Source organism: Anabrus simplex, chromosome 1, assembly GCF_040414725.1.
Source record: "Anabrus simplex isolate iqAnaSimp1 chromosome 1, ASM4041472v1, whole genome shotgun sequence".
NCBI classification, from domain to species: Eukaryota; Metazoa; Arthropoda; class Insecta; order Orthoptera; family Tettigoniidae; genus Anabrus; species Anabrus simplex.
The window spans coordinates 127,660,854-127,678,802 of record NC_090265.1 but is presented as its reverse complement, the minus strand read 5'-3'; the positions used below and the strand labels follow the sequence as shown (position 1 = coordinate 127,678,802).

The following is a 17,949-nucleotide window of genomic DNA, read 5'->3' as shown; positions in this document are numbered from 1 at the left end:
AGCCAGCCGCTTCCTTTCTACCCCTAGCTTTTACCTGTCCGACTGTCGCCATAAGACCTATATGTGTCAGTGCGACGTAAAGCCAATTGTTAAAGTAAAAAATTGTAAAAAAAATCAAAGATTCTAACAGGTCTTACAAAACTCAATGAATTTTCGAGGCATCGTGTCCCTACTCCTTACTAGCAAGCCTATGACTTTGATCCTTTTTAGATTGTATGCTTCCTTGTTGAATGGACTGTGGGCTCATATATTCCCTTCTTCTCACAATCAACATCATCAGGTTGACTCGCGGAGGATTTGATGCGGACTTGGATCAATTACATACCCTACATCGTTGTCTTTGTAGGCAATTATATCTCTCCAAGTGCTTCCATGGAAAATGAATCTGATTCTTCTGAGGGACTGGGCGATGGTGGTACGTATTTGATGATGCCTAGCTGGCAGGAACCAAGGAGAACAACAGGCTGACAAAGAAGATACTTTTAAGATGCTATGCAGATACGAATGGAATAATGCAGGCTCACCTAGATTTCTTCAAAAACGTTAAGCCCACCGTATCAGAAAGTCCTGAAGAATTAAATTTGACATTCGTTGAGTGGCACCATAGAGTGCAATCCCTTAAGGCTCTGGGAGTACTAGTGCCGAAAAATCCTACCTGCATTTTCAACCAAAATATGCAAATGATGACTTATCCAAGACAAAATAAGTGATTTACCAGAAGGTCAGATGTCCTCTTTAATGGAATTTCTAAACGAAGAAGTGGAAGGAGCGCTAAACGCTCAGAAAATAAGTGGTGCTACTCCCTATTTGCTTCGTCCTTTCTAAACATGACAACAACTGCCCTTGAAGTAAATGCACGAATGAAAAACTCCAAGGCAAGAAAAAGACCAGCAAAAAACAAACCCCTTCTGTGAAAGTACAGGACACGGGCACAGGACTGTTGAACGAGTACAATCTTGAAGAAGAGATTGGAGAAATTAAAATTTTCAAACAGATGTTTTCTATGTCTGAATAGATGACACACCATCAGAGAGTGCCCCAATAAGGCTGAGGTATCTTGTTCTAAACGTAAACAACACCACTTCTCTAACTGCAGCCGAGACGATTCAAACCACACTTCAGTCAGCAAGATCGAACTGGTGACGCCTAACTCTTCCTACCTATAAACCGCCTGTATTTTGATTAAAGGACCTACAGGAATTTCCCAGGTTACTTGATGTTTACTTGACGCAGAATGCCGATCTACAGTAGTTTCATTGAAATGTCCTTGGTGAACAGCTTACAACTTCAAATCACAGGAAATCATGATTTGACACTCACAGCCTTTGAACCAACTTGCTCTGCCTTCAAGCAATGCCGACTTGTTCAGATGGGTCTAGTTGGAAGCTTTACAAAGACTTTTATTTCTATGTCCACCTTTGAAAGCCAGAATAGACGCACATCTCATCCAAGCATTGTGAATGTCTTCAGCAATCTACTATTTGCCAATACAAAATTTGATGAACACAAACTTTCCATTGAGCTGCTGTTCTTGATAGATAAAGGGCACATTTTAAATATGTAGCCTTAGCTGCCTCCAGTTTCTTCAAGTCTGCAGGCATAAGTTAGATCCATATCTTACTGACTGCATAGCAGGCAACGGGTGCTATCTTAATAGGCTTATGCACTAGGCGCAAAGCTGTTCCTAGTAAAGCATTTACATCAATTTTGGTTATAACTGAAGATGCCCAAAACTGAAGGTCGAAACATGTCCTAAAGTTTTAATTAAATTTGAATACAATTAGCAGAGTAAGTTGAACAGGTGGACCTATCAATGAATTCGTTTATAAGAACTGAATCTCTGTACACCTATTGAAGAAAACTAGAAAATACTGAAGATGAAAGTAAGCACATCAATTACAAATGAGGAGTTACTTAGTACAATTGGTGAGAAGACAAGCTATTTAGCAAGATTTAACCATGAAAGTACGTTGATAGCTGCAAATCAATCTTGTCTTCAGTAATAAAATACCTACCTGTGGTAAATGGATTTCACCCTGTGTACAAATACAAAATTCAACGACCCAACCTCAGATTGCAAGTGTAAATGGTGTGGGGGACAGTGTGACAGATATCACGCTTTAGTATGTAATAAAAGGACTATCTCAATAAGACAACTTTGTAGTGAGTAATAGTAGAACTTTATTAGTATGTATCATGCACATTGTGCGCTTTCTATTTAACCCGCGGTTACTCGCATGGTGAGCGCGGCGCTCACCTTCGTAGTATATTGTTTCTTGTTGGAATGTTACAAAACCTCTACCTTTGTAAGTCCCTGTACCTTTGTAACAGATTATTATGAAGGGGATGTGTCAGTCATTTTCATTATCTTTGAAAATAAACACCCGAAATTCATTGTTAGGCACGGCAGTGTATGTTTGGTGAGCGGCGCGCTCAGTAGCGAGGAACTGTGCTACTTATATTTCGCGCATTGTAATAGGTCAGGATTTGTTTTATGCTTGTGTTTAGTGTGAATTGTTTATACTGTGGCTGTTGTTAGACAATATTTACAAGTTATTGTGGCATCCAGTGGTCAGATACTTTCGTCATTGGGTAAAACGATGGAGGAAATGTCTTGAACATCGAGACTGATGGTAATGAAACAGATGAAGTTTACGGAAGTGATCATAACTCTGCTTCAGAGTGTCTGCAAGTTCTGGGGAAGGAGAGGCACTTTAGTTTATAGCAATCTGTGATATCAATGTAGATAGCTTGTTTTACGGCCGGATGCCCTTCCTGACGCCATCCTCAGATGAGGAGTTAATAAAGATGAAATAAATGATGGTGAACAAAGTTGGCTAAATAGGTGGAAGGAATCGGCTGTAGTCTATGAATAGAAACTGCTCCGGCATTTGCCTGGAAGCGTAAACAGAAAACCATTCTCAGGACAGCTAACGGTGGAGATCTAACTCACGCGTCTCCCGAATGTAGAGCTTGCCTCCATAGCCACTCCACTCGGCCGTGTTCCTAAATAAATAACTATCTCAAATCGACATATTAAGAATACCTGCATCTTTATAAGGACATATTATAGCCTTTAAACATAAAGGTGAGCGCTGCGCTCACCAGCGAGTAACGGCGCACGTAAGGACCTAGCGAGTAGTGCCGGGTTAATAAATAAAAAATACCTACCTCTTGATCCATGCGACGCTTATCAGCAATAGCTTCCTCCTCTTCTTGATCATTTGTATTAATTTCCAAACTCCCTGAACCTTGAAATAAACTGATGCCGGGCCCATTCTGTAATCCATCCATCCTGGCATAGACAAACTATACAGCATTTTATGCATAAGTACAAAAAGTCATATCTCGTAACTGGCCGATGTTATAATAGACGAGAAGGAAACTCCATCTGAAACACTAATGGATTAATTCTGCAAGGGAATTATTTTCTTCTGCATACTGTCACACAGCACTAAAAGGCAGAAGTTCGAATAAACACCCATTCACGAGGTACAAAAAACAAAATACAAATGTACTCCGCTTTAGACATTCTCATCTACCAATCATATTATGAATGGTTACGGATAGAAAGTACAATCGAGCCCATGCCTTCGATTAATTGCTTCGATCAAAACCAAATACAATATATCGTTGCCTTGATCTTGATAGTCAACGTGATGCTTTTCGATATAGGTATATCGATAGCAGGTTAACCAACATCGGTGTTGGTCTGAACCAGAACCATCTGCAGTCGGCTGTGGTCTGAACGCATAATTTAAATATGTGAAGTAGTTTTTTTACTATTTATTCCTAAAATAAAAGCCATATGATTATCGTCTTCATTTATTTTCATTTGTTGAAATTTCATTATTTGATCTTGTGATTCGGGCCTGATTGAATCAACGTTGGTTATAGTGCTAGGTATCAATCCTTATGCAATTGAATTGACAAAACGTGGTGCTGGTAGAGCAGAGCTCTTCTGTTGTTGTTGCTGTTGTGTGGTGTATATATATGTATTTAGGAAATTTGTGAACTTCGTAAAATTTTAGCTGCTTTTGAACAGGATGGCTGACGAAGAAGCAAACGGAGATTTGGGCGGCGATTCCGACGAAGTTCAGCATGAGAAATCTCAGAAGAAAGTTGCGAAGTATGATAGTGGAGCGGCAGATCTCGAAAAAGTTACCGATTATGCTGAGGAGAAGGAAATATGTTCCGCGGACCTCTCGGGGGTAAATAGAGACATGCACTTTGCTTTTTATGATATTATCCAGTGATGTTTAGTACATGGATGTCGATGTTTAATTTCAGGCGATGACGATTATTGGCGACAGACGTAAGAAAGAAGCTGCTGAACGAATAGCTAAAGAACGAGAGCTGCTCAAGGTTTCTATTAAGAAAGAAGACGTTGATTTAATTGTAAGTAACTATTTTGTGCAATCATTTTTAACTCACTGTATTTTGGGGTTAGTTGCCTAGTTGTACTTATTAAAACAATAATCGCCACCACCTCCAATCGCTGTATTTGTGTTGCAATTATATAGTTGATGCCATACAATGTTAATAATTTTACTACAGGTAATTTGTATAAAGTATATAAGTTGTACCGAACCTTAACCTGTGTTAAAGAAATGGATTAGGAATGACTGTTGACCTTTATGTAGGTTTTATTAAACAAATCTCAGCATATAGGTATGAGACTATGTTATGTAATACGTGAACGAGGTTAACAATAAAGGTATAATTTTTCCTACCGCAGCCCAGATTTTATAACATTATAAGGAAGCTAAAATAATGCAGATCTTACTTGAAATACCTTATATAGGAGAAATGTGTTCATTGCGATGTCTAGGAATCCACCAACCCGCCCCCAGAAGTACATTTAGTTTTATAACCTAACAAGAGCAGCAGCCGCCATCGGCCATGGCTAGAGTAACTACTAGCATTCTCATGGGTCAACGTGAACGGAATGTGACATTGCCATCAATGCTGATAGATACATTGTGTTACCAACCCCAGCTGAATAAAAGCACAAAGAAAAAACACCATGTAAAGGAAACAATGCGAAATACACAACAGCAGTAATTTAATTTAATACTTATGTTAATGTAGAGGCGGATACAGGGCTGCGGCAGCTTTGAGGAATTTTACCAATCGTGTTTCCTCACGAAACTAGGTGCCTAAGGCCACTACGCGGCTTCTAATCATCCAGACCAATGGTCTTGTCCACGGCAAGAATCCCAACCTTCCAGACCAATGGTCTTGTCCACGGCAAGAATCCTAACCGTCCAGACCAATCGTGTTGTCCATGGCAAGAATCCTAACCATCCAGACCAATCGTGTTTCCTCACGAAACTAGGTGCCTAAGGCCGCTTTGCGGCTTCTAACCGTCCAGACCAATAGTCTTGTCCACGGCAAGAATCCTAACTGTCCAGACCAATGGTCTTGTCCACGGCAAGAATCCTAACCGTCCAGACCAATCGTGTTTCCTCACGAAACTATGTGCCTAAGGCCACTTCACGGCTTCTAACCATCCAGACCAATGGTCTTGTCCATGGCAAGAATCCTAACTGTCCAGACCAATGGTCCTCTCCACAGCAAGAATCCTAACCGTCTAGACCAATTGTCTTGTCCACGGCAAGAATCCTAAACAATAATCACCACCAGTAACAATAAGTACCACTCATTAGTTCCTAAGTACAGAGGTTGGCAGCCCTGATCGCCTCTCGACAACATTCTACCCGAGCGTGCAAACAAATGACAGTTGTACAGCGCGCAGTTGAATGTAGCACTGGGCTGCGAAAAGTAAAATTATAATGCAATAAGTCAAAGAGCATTAAACATCCAAAGAGTTCTAATTAGCTACATTCCGTATAACTAACTTCCATAGAAGTTGTATCATCACATTCACCTCCTCCTCAGAACTGAACAAAGTCCTTCAAACAAGCTGGAGGATGCGGGATGCGGCTGCTGCGACGTAGTGGCGTTTTGTCTTGAGTACGAACCGGGGTTTGAAGCGGGCTATCAGGAGTCACAGGGATATTGACCTGAGTTGCAGGGCTCCCTTCATTGGAAATCTCATGATCCGTGGTGGATTCACTAGGGTGTGGCGCTGGTCCATCATTCGCTGTGGGAGTGTCTTCTCCTCTCGGTGCCAGGTGCCTAGTGGATACCGCAAACTCTCGGCCGTCAGGATACCGGATTAAGGCATAATCATGATTACCATTTAGGAGGGTAACTTCTTCAACTAGTGGTTCAAATTTAGATTGGCGATTGAAGCGACGGAGTAGCGCAGTTCCAGGTTTCAGTAGCCATGTAGGAGTGGAGTAGCCATTGCTACTGCGTCGTGGATGGCCAAACATGCGCTCGTGAGGAATAGCATTTGTGGCTATGCAGAGTAGAGACCGAATGGCGTGAAGCGCTTCTTGAAGTACGGATTCCCACTCGGTGACTGACAAACTTTTATCTTTAAGGGCAAGTTGAATTGTTCTCCAGATTATCCCGTTAAATCGTTCAACTTGGCCGTTACTCTGTGGGTTGTAGGGTGTAGTGCGGCTGGTGGCCACTCCAAACGATGCAAGAAAGTTCTTGAGATCCTGAGACATAAATGATGAGCCTTGATCCGTATGTATATAGGATGGGGCTCCAAATATGCTACAAAGTTAGGCAGGAGATGACTGTCAAGGAATTAATGTCACGACAAGCGAAGGCAAAGGGGAAACGAGAAAATCCATCAGTTACAGTGAGAATGTAGTGATTTCGAGTCTTAGTAGGCAACGGTCCTTTGAAGTCCAGATTTAAATGTTCAAAAGGGGCTGTGGCCTTGATAAGAGAGCTTTACCTCAGCGCATATCCTGCGCGCAGATGTGATACGCCGGATATCTTCTATTGAGAAGGGAAGATTTTTAATCCGTATCCAATGACCCATTCTTTTGATGCCTGGGTGACAAAGAGATTGATGATGAGGCAGTAGCTTTTCATAATCTGTATTATGATTGATGGAACCGACTCTTCAGAGGGCATCAGCAGCTTGGTTATGGTTGCCTGGTTGATATACAATGTCATACGAATAAGGGGATAATTCCAAACGCCAGCGCATTATCTTCTCATTCTTTATTTTTCCGGAATGTTTTGAATCAAACATGAAAGTTACGGAGTGCTGGTCTGTGATAAGGTGGAAATGACGGCCCATGAGGAAGTGTCTCCATTTACGAATGGCTTCCACAATAGCATAGGCTTCCTTTTCGATCACTGAATGGTGGCCCAGCTCAGAACCTGAGAGTGTTTGAGAGAAAAATGCAACAGGGCATTTATTTTGGGAGAGGGTAGCAGCAATAGTAGAATCTGATGCATCAGTCTCGACTGTGAATGGGGCATTGTTGTCTGTACTACCAAGAGCAGCATTTTCTATAGCAGACTTGACATCATCAAAAACTTTAACAGCAGTGGCAGATAGAGGTAGTGAGGCTTGGCACAGAGGTTGAATTTTTGCCGAAAAATTAGACACAAAGGGCGAATAATGTGAGAACATGCCAAGCGCTCTCCTAAGAGACTGGTGGTCACATGGAAAAGGATCATCTCTGAGCGGTTTCAGTCGATCAGGATCAGGCCTAATAGTCGTGTTACTGATTGTATATCCCAAGAGTCTGATGTATTTTTGTGAGAAGTAGATGTTAGTAATTTTACTACAGGTAATTTGTATAAAGTATATAAGTTGTAGGAAACCTTAACCTGTGATACTGGGCGAGTTGGCCGTGCGGTTAGGGGCGCGCAGCTGTGAGCTTGCATCCAGGAGATAGTGGGTTCGAACCCCACTGTCGGCAGCCCTGAATATGGTTTTTTGTGGTTTCCCATTTTCACACCAGGCAAATGCTGGGGCTGTACCTTAATTTAAGGCCACGGCTGCTTTCTTCCCATTCCTAGGCCTTTCCTAACCCATCGTCGCCATAAGACCTATCTGTGTCGGTGCGACGTAAAACAAATAACAAAAAATCCTATAATAGACAGTATTCTTTAGTAGGGCTTATTCATGGTTACATAATCTTGACTAATGCACCTGGTAGAGTCACCCAAGCTGTACAGGTTGTAAAGGGATGGTTCATATTACCTACACGCTAAGGTGGTAACCACAGTACAATTCTTCCCTGTATAAAATTTTTTTTTTTTTTTAAACCACTTGTAATGAAAATCTCACTTAAGTTATACCCTGGATTATAAGGATGGTAGGTACTAGTGGTGGTTATTTCTGCTGTTTTAGGAAAACGCCTACAAACTGTTTGTTAAAAACAACTGTTTTCCCAAACAGTTTGAATACAACAGGTCATTCGTTCATAACGGGGCTCTGTGAAAGACGAGTAAGTCACGCGCACAAGGGGGCTGCGAGACAGGAAATGAGATCTTTCACCACCTTTCACTCTAACTTGTTTCGTAATGTCTAGGCAGACAGCATAAGCTGAAGGCTGACAAAATACCTGTATGAAGGATACACGGGAAGAACGATAAGATGAGTGAAGACTCCACTCTTAAGCAAAGGATATAGTCTGTAATTTAAATAGAAATTTCAAAGACATTTATTTATCAGTAGGCTATCAACCGACATTAGCGTTTTATGATCATGGCTGTCTGCTCGTTGATATGGTTCCACACACTCAGAGTTTTTGTTAACCAGTCTGTTATTATTGAAGTATCTATAGCAGTATTATTATACAGCATCTATGTTCATCATATAACATTATAAGATTACTCTTCAACGAGAACTACTGTAGGAAATATCAGTTACAGAATTTTATAGATAAGAGAGATAAATACACACTCACACACACAAAAACAAACGAGAGTATTCATAAGATGCCCAATATTAGGAAAATGCTTAAAAATTAATTATTCATATTTACATTAAGGAACACTAATGCTTCGACCTCCTTTTGTGAGAGCTTGACATTAATTACCAATCCAGTTTGGGAAAGTAGGTCTTCCATATGGCACTGATGTGCTACCCGTTATGAAAAATACTCAAGCACTAATTCTTCGTATTTACATTGAGGAACATCAACATTTCGACCTTTCTTGATGACAGCCTTGTTCTCCTTTCATTAACAGGCAGTCCAGTTCGGGGGAAAAAAGTCTTTCACACGGCACTGAAGTGGCCACTATGTTACACTTTTTTTATGAATATTTGTGCTAAATTGGGATACACATGTTGGTGATTTTTCCACCAGTCTAAGGGGCAATTAGATTCCCCTGCTTCATTTACACGAAGTAAAATGTCATCTTTCAAATACAAATCCAGTTCTTGTTGGCTCGTGACAGAGGGCTGGTTTGAAGACGTTGTCTCCAGTAATGTCGTTCAAAATGCTCCAGGCGCTTATTGGACAAGAGGGATGAAATGCACCACTTGTAGATGGAAGTGAGAAGGACGGAATGTCAATATTCTGCTTCTCGCTGGTCTGGGCGTTCCTCTCTATTAGGTCCACTACTAAATTAAGCACCCTCTTTTTGACATATCTAGTGCCTCAGGGTCTTGAAGAACGTGGTCTTTATAGCGTGGATCTAACAAAGTGCATAAGGTGAAGGTGCTGTTGTGTTCAACGGAATGTCAATATTCTGGTTCTCGCTGGTCTGGGTGTTCCTCTCTATTAGGTCCACTACTAAATTACGCACCCTCTTTTTGACGTTATCTAGTGCCGCAAGGTTTTAAAAAACGTGGTCTTTATAGCGTGGACCTAACAAAGTGCATAAGGTGAACGTGCTGTTGTGTTCAACGTTCTTGAACCTTTCTCCTAACCCTTTAATAAGGCTAGCAATTATGACCCTCACTCCTTCTGTGTACTCGGCTGATTGCCCAGGTTATCAGGCGTGCTAGTGCTAATACTAGGTTCCTGTCTATCCTCTATAGGCCTACTTGGTCGTTTTTCCACTGACGGTATTTCCTTAACACTATGACACGTTAGCTCAGTATATATTGCTATATGTTGCAAATGTCCTTTCAAATTTGTAATAGTTGACTTGTAAGAAATAAGTTGCTTGCAGATAGTGCAAAGCGCCTTATCATTTTAACTTTTCGTGAAATAATTCCACACCTCACTTCATTTTGACATGTTATAAAACAACTCATTCAAAGTAATAAACTTCATTGTTAGGTTCCGTATTGAGTTAAGACTATGCTTAAAGTAAATACAAAATTTTAATATTCCACATTCTCAATACTAAAAAATCATTTAATGTTTTACAAAAACATTACAATGATATTAATAGGTACTAGTTTCGGTCCACTGTGGACCATCATCAGCCTAGCCTCGCTCAGCACTTGGCAAACTTAACACCGTTGAGAACACCGGTATATCACCTGCCAACAGCCCGCGACCAGCAATAAGCGAAAACATTGAAGAACTGTTCGGCTAAAAACTGCTTTTCCAAACAGCTCTTGGCTCACTGGCAACTAAATACGAGACAAACAGTTGATTTGACGGCGAGGGAATGGGAGTGGTTAAGTACCAAACAATGCCGATTTCAGGCCGAACAGCTCCGAAAGCGCAGGTAAGTTGCATTCAAGGTTACATCAGTGTTTACTCACTAGCGAACAGTGAAAGACAAACTGTGGACTGTACTAAAGGAAAAACTGTTTGGAATAACTTTTAAAAACAGTTCATTCGTTTTCTTTCTCCAAACAGCTGGGTGTTTTTCTGTCCATCACTAGTAGGTAGTGTTCATGGTATGATGCTATTGGTAACTGTCACAGAGATCAGTTATTTATAAGGTTCAACCTATTCAATACTAATTGTGTGTTGTGTTGTATAGATGTTATTTACACCATTTATTTAACATGGGACCAGTTTTGACATTTAAATGTCGTCATCAGCCATAAACAAATTGATCACAAACAAATGAGCAAGGACACAATAATTAAAACTGGTGAAGTGACACATCGAAATATGTACATTCCAAGATTAAAAGAAGGTTTTGAAACGTTATCAAAGCACAAAAGTCATTATACGCCCATTCATACCTTGTGTTAATACTGGCGTAGTGACACATTGAGATTTATACATGGTTTTCTTACTAATCAATGATTACTAGAAGGTTCTGACATATTATTAAAGTGCAAAAGTGTTTACACAATAATTTACACCCTGTGTCAAACAAACCATCAAACAAATGAGCAATGCCATAATAATTAAGACTGGCGTAGTGATACATTGAAATATGTACATAGCTTTTTACCATTCAAAGATTAAAAGAAGGTTTTGATATGTTATCAAAGCACAAAAGTCTTTACACGCCCATTCACACCTTGTGTTAATAAAATGACAATAATTAGAACTGGTGTAGTGACACACTGAGGTCTGTACATGGTTTTCTTACCAATCAAAGTTAATAGAAGGTTCTGACATATTTTCAAACCCAAAAGTCTTTAAAACGCCTATATACACCACATGTCAAAACGTCAAGAACTTATAGGAATCACTTGCTAGACAATTCTGGCTGGTCCGTCCATGTGCCAATGCACGACAAGCCATATTAACGGTTGTATTCGAATCCCTGAACAACAATCTGGCAGTCCGCTAAGACATTATTGATTTGAATGTTGTCAAAGTAAGAATGTAAATTAGCAGACACACTTTGATCGTGTAATGCACTTGTAGACTTCTCAATACACATTGCTTCGAAAGGCTTGATTCTTGCCTGTTAAAATTTACACTGATGTATATGAAATTATAAGAAACAGTCAGTGGTAATAGGTTGTTCTTCAGTATTCTTTCCGTGCAGTACAGATGTGAAAATATGAAAACGCTATGTAAATGAGATGATAATGCTCTGGATGAAATGGATGAAACAATATCTCATATACAGAAGCCTGTTAATAAATCAAACAAAAAAGTTGTAATAAAATCATGTAAATATTATACATATAAACAAATCACTTCGACGAGAAATTTTTTAAAAATATATTTACATGTGTGTCATATTCATAAGCAAAGTCATCTATATGATACTTATTAAGTTATTGTATGTTTCACACATATTGATAAACTGAGAGTTCTTAAAAAATGCCGAAATCTTAAATTTCCTATTCTAACATTAAAGCATAACTCGTGAAGTAAACTATTATTGTCAATTAATGCATTAACCACCTTATAGAGATACATTTGTTGAGCTATTACACGCCTACTGGGTAGCGATACATGTTTAAATTCATTCAACAAAAATCCATATGAAACATAATTTCTAAAGGGGAATATCTTATATTTTTTATAATAAATATATCTTAAAAAGCATTTCTGCGCCCTTTCAATTTGATTTTGATAAGATTTATAACATGGAGACCAAATTATACATGAATACTCAAGTTTTGATCGGACAATACTATTGAATAATAAGGTGAGTGCATACGTGTTAGAAAAATCTCTTGAATTTCTAATTATAAAACCCAATTTCTTATAGGAATCATTAACCATTGTATTAATATGCTCCTTGAAAGATAAATTTCTTGTAACAATTACCCCTAAGTCATTAACAGAGTGAACAACTCTGAGTTCTTCATTATTAATTTTATATTTATAATTCAATGTATTTTTCTTATTTGAAATCTGAAGGAAACAAGATTTACTTATATTAAGTTGCAAACAGTTTTCAATACTCCATGTGTATAAGTAATCCAAATCATATTGTAATTTCAACATATCATCAACATTTTTTATCTCTTTATAAAGTTTGACATCATCAGCATATAATAAACACTGAGAAAACCTCATTCTAGTGGGCAAATCATTAATATATAAAATAAAGAATAAAGGGCCAAGGTTAGACCTTTGTGGTACACCAGAAGTAACATTGTATGCGAAAGACTCATGTTGATGATAGTAAACATATTGTTTCCGTGCACTAAGATAACATGCAAGCAGTTTTAACCAAGGAGGTGTCAGACCAAAGCATGACAATTTTTTCATTAAAATGCCATGATCTAATTTGTCGAAGGCTTTGGGAAAAATCTGTGTATATTACGTCGACCTGTCCTTGATTATTCAAAACGGCATGCGCATATTGTATAAATTTTAATAGATTAGTCGTAATTGATCTACCTGGCATAAAACCATGGTGATGATATGTATACCGACCCTCGCATGATTAAATATACGCGTGTACATTATTTGCTCAAATACTTTAGCTGGTGCACACAAAATACAAACAGGGCGATAGTTTTCAATATTTTTACTGTCCCCACATTTTAAAGCTGGACACACTTTCGCTATCTTCCATACTTTTGGAAAGGTTTGCGTTTTTACCACAATGTTATACAAGGCTCGTAAGGGGAAATCCAACACATTTGAACATGCTTTCAGTACGTACGGCGGTATTCCATCAACACCACATGACCTTTTAGGTTTTAATTTTTTAATAGCTAACATATATTCCTTTTCCTCCACTAATTTTAAAGATAACGGATAATTAACATATACATCAGATGAATCAGGAATATCATAGGTTGGTGGAGGTTTCGAATATACCGATCCAAAAAAGTTTGCAAAGCCATCAGCTACACTTTTATTATTATTAAGTAAGATATTGTTAAATTTCATGCCCTGTTTCAGACCCTCCTTGGTATTTCTTTTGCATTTCATATAGCTCCAGAACTGATTAACATCACTTTTGATATTCTCTTCAAGTCTAGAAATATAATTCTTATACGCTTTACTGATCATATGTTTCGTTTCTCTCCTTAACTGGTTAAATATTACTCTACTATACCTACTCTGAATGTTTCCTTCGCTTTCTGTGGATTTCCTTCAGTTTCAAGTTATTTATTATGTCTTTAGTAAACCATGGAGGATATTTTTTCTTTGTGTGAAAATTCTTCATTGGTACCGTTTCACAAAATACAGAGTGTACCTGAGCATAAAAATACTCTACAGCCTGGTCAGCGTCTGTAAATTCTACAATCCTCGACCAATCCATTCGCTCGAACATTTTATACATTTGAAAGAAATTAGCCCTTCTAAAGTCAAATAACTGCTTAGGTTGTTCAGGTTGTTATGAAACATGGCTACGCTCTCTGTTTAATAGTAGCGTAACTGCAATTGCAGGATGATCTAGGGCAAGGCATTTGATGATTTTGCACCTTTTTTTTTTTTTATGAAGGCCAAAATATAGCTTGAGTATATGTACATGTGTTTCATGAATTGACTGATTAAATAAGGGCAATTTTTAGGGCTTTTTTTTTTTTTTTTTTTTTTTTCATTTTTTGCTGTTTAGAAGTGATAGGTCATTTTTGGAGCAATTTATGGTAATTTTTGGCATTTTTAATTGTTTTCTGGGAAGTGTTATATTTCGTTACTTGGATATTTAATTAATATTATTTATGTTTACAATACTTGTCTATTATGTTTAACTTAGACAAATAACTTGCTCAAGAAAGAACATAGACTTGCAACATACCCTGCTGTCACTAGTTTTCAAGAAAAGAGTATTTTCAACTCGATTGCACTTCCAAGAAAACATACTAGAAGCAGTACCTGCTTCCCCTATATGTAAGACGCATAATGGACTCGCCCAAGCTGGGCATTGCTCCTTATCTTCAGCTAGATAAGAAGGAAGTCAGTCGCCCGCGTGCTGGGAGTCGAGTGAATTCTTTGTTGACAAGTACTGTAAGATGCCCAAAGTTAAAGGAAGTACAATTGTTAAATTTAAAATATTTGTTACACAATATGGAGAAAATATATTTTCCACTGATGGGAAAATATTATTTTGCAAAGTGTGTGATGTGCGAGTTTCAGCAGAAAAGAAGTTTACAGTTGACAACATGTGTCGCGAGAAAAACATAAACGTGGTGTGCAGCGACTTGAAGATAAAAGAAACCGTGGCTTACACCAGACACTACTGGGTGAATCTTCAACATTTTCTCCATTTTGTGAGAAACTGTGTACAGCATTTTTATACGCCGATATTCCACTGAACAAATTGAACCATCCAAAGCTGCATACATTCTTAGAAGAGGAGACTGGAAAATCTGTACCAGATTCCAGAACATTAAGAAGAACCTACGTTGGAAGATGCTATGACAAAACGTTACAAGAAATAAGGATAAGGGTGGAAGACGGAAACATATGGGTATGCATAGATGAAACAACAGACAGTATGGGACGATATATAGCCAACGTTATTGTAGGCGTCCTGGAAGCAGGGAATGCTGGAGAACCATTTCTACTACATTGTGAGCAATTGGACAAAGCTAAGTGGTCAACAATTAGCAAACTGTTTGACCAGTCTTTGAGACTATTGTGGCCCGATGGCATTCGGAATGACAATGTGCTGCTTTTAATAACAGATGCAGCACCCTACATGGTAAAGGCTGCAAATTCGTTACAAGCACTCTTCTCGAAAATGGTGCATGTCACATGCCTAGCCCATGCATTACATCGGACCGCGGAAGAGGTACGACATAATTTTCCTGAAGTTTACAAGTTAATTGGGTGCATAAAGAAAGTGTTTTTAAAAGCCCCATCCAGAGTTCTAGCATTCAAAACAGAAGCTCTTGAAATTCCCTTGCCCTTTTCACCTGTTTTGACTAGATGGGGAACGTGGATTGAGGCTTGTTGTTATTACTGCGAGAACTTTGAAGTTGTAAAGAAAGTGGTTGATTCCTTCGACAAAACTGAGGCTGGATCAATATAAACAGCCCAGGAACTCTTGGCTGACAAAGAAATTGCTGGTAAACTTTCCTACATAAAAACAAATTTCGGATCCCTTCCTAATGCAATAAGTGCTCTAGAAAAATCCCAAGTGCCACTAGTGGAGCAGCTGCAAATTGTGTATAAAGTTGTGAATGATCTGAATCGTGTGTGTGGTAAAGTGGGTGAAGTTGTATCCATGAAATTGAATAAGGTGTTGCAAAAGAACAGTGGGTATAAAACTTTGTATTCTATTGGCAAAGCATTGTCGGGTGAAAATTTTTCTCTTACCGACTGTGAATTGAATCCGGGAGATATTGCTTGTTTTCAGTATGCACCGATTGTTTCAGTTGAGGTAGAGAGAAGCTTTTCCATGTACAAATCGTTACTTGCAGACAGTAGGCAATCGTTTTCATTTGAGAACCTACGCAAAGTTTTTATTGTGCATTTCAATTCGAATTTATTGTAAACAGCCACTGAAGTTTGTTTTCTTAAATATTCTTTGTTAATTAAATGACACCTATTTGCTAGGAGAGTATTTGAAGAATATGCCAGTTCTAAAATATTTCATTTTTTTCACCAGGGGTGCAAAGTGGTATTTACTTTGTTAGTAACAAAAATAATTTAAACTTAATGCATTGTCATCCATTAAAATTCTCTCTCAAATCAGCTAATTGTTTCTTAAAGGATTAATAAATTAGTGACACGATTAATTTATTGGTCATTTTTTTCAAATTTTGTGTCATTTTTTAACCATTTTTAGGTCATAAATGCATTTTTTATTTTGTATTTTCTTGCTATTTTTTGGTCATTAAATGCCTTGTCCTAATGATAACTATCCTCCTTAATTAAGGGGCACTCATCTCTATATACTGTTAATGTGTTAACATTCGTAATAATAAGATCAAGTGTATTTCCATTTGCATTAAGAATATTATTGACTAAGTGCAACTGATAGAGTGACTTTGCTCACCAGTAATTAATGGCAAGTAAAGTCACCAGCTTTAATAAGATCTAAATTGGAAAGGTCATTATTAACTTCAAACAATCTATAGAAGTCCAAATATGCTTCCAATTTGGTTGCAGGTGGAAAATACACTGACATTATTACATAACTGTGACCATTAACTATAATTTTTACACATACTGCTTCAGTATCACCAAATCTAACGTTATTTGTCTTGATACTATAGAACCTTTAACAGCTATTAATGCGCCTCCTCCCTTCTTTGTACCTCCACGATCTTTTCTATACACATTAAAATCCCTACTAAACAGTTCGCTGTTAGCAACATGAGATTGTAACCATATTTCTGTAATCAACAGAATACTGTATCGTATTCTGATTCACTATTGTTAACATAAAACTTCGAAATTTTAGTGTTTAACCCTCTTACATTCTGGTAGTAAATATTAATTGCATTGAAAAATATTTTTCTCAAAACACAAAAGTTACACAGTCTCATTTAATCCACTCACATGTCGAAACCTTGTATTAATCATTGATTAGTAAGAAAACCATGTACATGTCTCAATGTGTCACTACGCCAGTATTAACACAAGGTATGAATGGCCGTATAACTGGCTCCATGCCTAAATGGTTAGCGTGCTGGCCTTTGGTCACAGGGGTCCTGGGTTCGATTCCTGGCAGGGTTGGGAATTTTAACCATCATTGGTTAATTTCGCTGGCACGGGGGCTGGGTGTATGTGTCATCTTCATCATAATTTCATCCTCATCACGGCGCGCAGGTCGCCTACGGGAGTCAAATCAAAAAGCCCTGCATCTGGCGAGTTGAACATGTCTTCGGACACTCCCGGCACTAAAAGACATACGTCACTTCATTTTCAATGGGCATATAAAGACTTTTGTGCTTCGATAATATTTCAAAACCTTTTAATCTTGGGATGTACATACACTGAAGAAAATGGAAATTGCAACACCCAGAAGGCGTGGTGCTACATTGCTGCAATTAAACATGCAGGACGAGTGTTCGGTTGTGATTCGATGATTACACTTTCAGGTCCCTCTGACCGCAAGTTTGGACAACAATCAATACAGGATGTGCCCACCACGAGCTGCAATACATTGATGAATTCGTCGAGGCATGGAGTCAATAAGGCCCTGGATCGCTTCCTGGGGAATTGTGGCCCATGCTTGCTGCACTGCACGTGTCAGTTGTTTCAGAGTTGTGGGTGGCTGAGGACGGTTGGCCAGTTGTCAACCCATTATGTCCCACACATGCTCAATAGGACTGAGGTCCGGGGATCTGGCGGGCCATTCTAAGGTTGTGATGTCGTGGAGAGC

General features: G+C 38.6%; 2 protein-coding genes across 2 annotated transcripts in view; one reads left to right on the top strand and one right to left on the bottom strand.

The window, feature by feature from the left end:
- Nucleotides 1–3,522, bottom strand: part of LOC136884631 (centrosomal protein of 152 kDa) — a 280,450-nt gene extending 276,928 nt beyond the window's left edge. Inside the window, exon 1 of the mRNA XM_067156862.2 lies at nucleotides 3,172–3,522. Within this exon, the coding sequence (XP_067012963.2) occupies nucleotides 3,172–3,294 (123 nt within the window). The 5' untranslated portion in view covers nucleotides 3,295–3,522. The remainder of the gene's footprint in view (nucleotides 1–3,171) is intronic.
- A 394-nt stretch (nucleotides 3,523–3,916) lies between these two features.
- The window catches only part of LOC136862818 (huntingtin-interacting protein K), a 41,303-nt gene continuing 27,270 nt past the window's right edge, over nucleotides 3,917–17,949 (top strand). The window contains exons 1-2 of the mRNA XM_067139085.2: nucleotides 3,917–4,211; nucleotides 4,291–4,398. Of these exons, the coding sequence (XP_066995186.1) occupies nucleotides 4,047–4,211; nucleotides 4,291–4,398 (273 nt within the window). The 5' untranslated portion in view covers nucleotides 3,917–4,046. The remainder of the gene's footprint in view (nucleotides 4,212–4,290; nucleotides 4,399–17,949) is intronic.